The sequence below is a fragment of the Marmota marmota genome, unplaced genomic scaffold (assembly GCF_001458135.2).
Source record: "Marmota marmota marmota unplaced genomic scaffold, marMar, whole genome shotgun sequence".
NCBI classification, from domain to species: Eukaryota; Metazoa; Chordata; class Mammalia; order Rodentia; family Sciuridae; genus Marmota; species Marmota marmota.
In genome coordinates, this window is record NW_026000101.1 from 688,408 (window position 1) to 691,264 (window position 2,857).

General features: G+C 40.8%; 1 protein-coding gene across 17 annotated transcripts in view; it reads right to left on the minus strand.

The window, feature by feature from the left end:
• Znf618 (zinc finger protein 618) overlaps window positions 1-2,848 on the minus strand; it is a 161,643-nt gene extending 158,795 nt beyond the window's left edge. For all 17 annotated transcript variants that reach the window (XM_048783148.1, XM_048783147.1, XM_048783155.1 and 14 more), the window contains exon 1: window positions 2,705-2,848. In XM_048783148.1, the coding sequence (XP_048639105.1) occupies window positions 2,705-2,737 (33 nt within the window). In that variant the 5' untranslated portion in view covers window positions 2,738-2,848. The remainder of the gene's footprint in view (window positions 1-2,704) is intronic.
• Between the last annotated feature and the right edge of the window lie 9 nt (window positions 2,849-2,857).

Sequence of the window (2,857 nt, forward strand, 5' to 3'; positions counted from 1 at the left end):
CTCAGGCCTAACTATCTATAGGAGGCCCTGCAGAGCCCCATTGGATATTACAAATTCCGTGACCGTCCTAGGCATCGGCCTAAATAATTCAACAGTAAAAAAAAATTTTTTTTAATTATGCTACTTGGAAAAAAAAAAAAAAAAAAAAGCTCATTCCAAATATGCCAGAATATGGCCAATCAGCCCTGAAGGATTTGGTTACTAAAAAAATAAAATCTTCCAAATGCAATGGCGATGATGGGAAATGTCAACCCTACGCCACAGAGTTAGTAAATCTTCAGAAATCCAATTTCAGAAAGCAGGATTGGGGCCAACAGTTCTTCAAGACCAGCTGGGAACTGGCTATGGGGTTCTAGGAGTCTCCTATCCTTGCCCCATGTGACCCACCCAAAGTCCCACCCTACAAATGCTACTGGTGGACTTCTTTTAGAGAGAAAAATTACAACTTTTTTTGTGGGGGGTGTTGGGGAAAGGGGCTCAAAATTCCCAGCAAGTTCAATTTATCACAAATTACCCTTTCTCTTTGGATAGGAACCTTATTTTTTTATCTGTCAAATTTCAATTCAGTCAATATTTGTCATCTAAAAAAAAAAAATTTTTTTTCTTTTTTGTTTCACCTTCACTTGATTCATTTTAAGGCCAAAAACTCCACATGATATACTGTTTGCACTGATGCTTTTCTATTCCAAAGGCACATTCCTTTGGGTTTGGCTTTTGTATGTATTGTGATTTTTATTTTCCTTTTTTAAAAAAATAATAATTTTGCTGCTAGCATCAGCTCAATTGGTGTTTTAACCTAATTCTTCAGCAAAGTGTCCTACCATGGAAGATGAATAAGAATCAGAATTTTCATCTCTCAGTCCTTCCCTCTTGATAAAAAGATATATATTTTTTGTTTAGTCAGTAAAATTTGTGCTTTTTTTTTTCACAACACCCCCCTCAAAATGATCAAAGCTAATGGATTTCTTCCCCCTCTGAAAGTAATCAAATTTCTGAAAAATACCAAATGCTAATCAACTACCAACCCCACATTACAATCAAAGAGGCCAGAAACCAATCTGGATTTTTTTTTAATAATAAATTTTTCAAATTGAAAGAGTGAACAGCATAGAAAAGGAAAATTTTCTTTCTTACCAAGGATTCCTCAATCCTTGTCTCCATCAATTGATTCAGTTGCATGTCATAAAAAATGGGCTTCTGTGAATCTACTGTTAGTTTTTTCATAATAATGTTAATTATGCATTTCTTATTTTAATGGCGGTCTCTCCTACAAATCTGTGGGCTACTCAATTTGTATAATATATGAATTTACATTTTTTTCCACTGAATATTGCTCAATAAAGGTTCCTGACATTTTCTGGATAAAACAACAACATAAAAGAAATGGCTAGACCTTTCAGGAAACAAAATCAGAAAACAGTCTTAATTATTCCATCAAAACAAAAAAACACACACAAAACCCAACAAATACAGAAAAAAGAAAGATAGGTTTTTCACTCTTTTACAGTTTCTGGGTTTTCTTTCTTTCTCTTTTTAAAAAAAAATCTTAGGATTTAAATGCAGTAAAATGTAAATGCAAAATTTAAAAAAAAAAAACTACAATTTTTGGGTGTGTCCAAAGCCAACATTTTAGGGTCTATTTTCTCTTTTAAATCCTTCTCTCATGAAAATAGAAAAATTTAAATATTGTCAAATGGTAAAATTAGTCATTTTTGCCCGCTGAGCTAAACAAGTTCCAAATTACAATGAAGTACGATTTCTAATTGCTTCATAAAGCCAATTCTCCCAGTTTTCCCTCAACTCAACAATTTCCCTCCTTCCCTCATTCCAATTAGTTTTTTTCTCAAACTAAAATGCGTTGGGTAGTCAAACTGACTTTGCTTTTAGAAGGTTTTTTGCTTTCTCCCTTCAAGAACTGAATTCATTCAAATTCTAGCTTAATTTCCATTTACATATTATCTGGATTTGGCTTCAGAAATAAAAATTGTCTCCATGCCCCTGCCAGAATCAAAGTGAAAATTTTCATCCCCAAAAAGAAATAAAAAGAATCCCTTTCCCCTCCACTGCCTTGTAGAGCAAACTTTTGAAAAAATAAGAAATAAAAAATATTTCTTTTCAATTTTAATTTCTTTTTTTTTATTTACAAAATAGTATCCTCTAGGTGGCGTCGTTTTAATGGGAAAAAACTACCGTTTGAAGAAAAATTAGAAAAAAAAATTGAGAAAGGGAAATATGGCCTAAAAAAAAAAAAAAGATTGTTACAAAGATGGGGGGCCTGGGGGACGAGATCTCCAGGGGGGTCATCAGGGACCCCGCGCTGGGAAGGTCAGGGGGAAATTGCAAATTTGGGGGGGAGGGGGAAGAGCTGGAAGGGGTTGCATTTTTGCAAAATGTGAATTGTCCAAACTGAAATGGCTGCTCTGTTCTCTCGCCGCTTTGTTTTCTGGGCTCCGGTCCGAGCCCGGGGCTGGAGGGGGCGCCGGGTGGGGCCCCCAAAGGCCCCCTCGCCACCCCCGCCCTCCTCACGCCCCGCAGCGCCCGGGGGGGGCTCTCCGGACCCCGGCCCTCCGGTTTGCACCCACAAAAAGCCCGCAAACGTGCCCAGGCACTTTGCATCCTGCAACCCCGGCGCTCAAGTGGCGCAGCGCCCCGGGCCCGGCCTCCGGGGTCCCCCGCGCGGAGCCTGTCCCCGGCCCCCTCGTACCTGCGGAGCCGCCGCGCCGCCCGGCTGGTTCATGGGTCCGTGCGGGAGGAGGCGGCCCCGGCGCGTCCTGCTCCTCCCGGGCCGGGCTGCTGGTGCGCGCACAATGCCAGAGCCGCCGCCGCCGCCGCCGCCGCCGCCGCTCCCTCCTCCGCC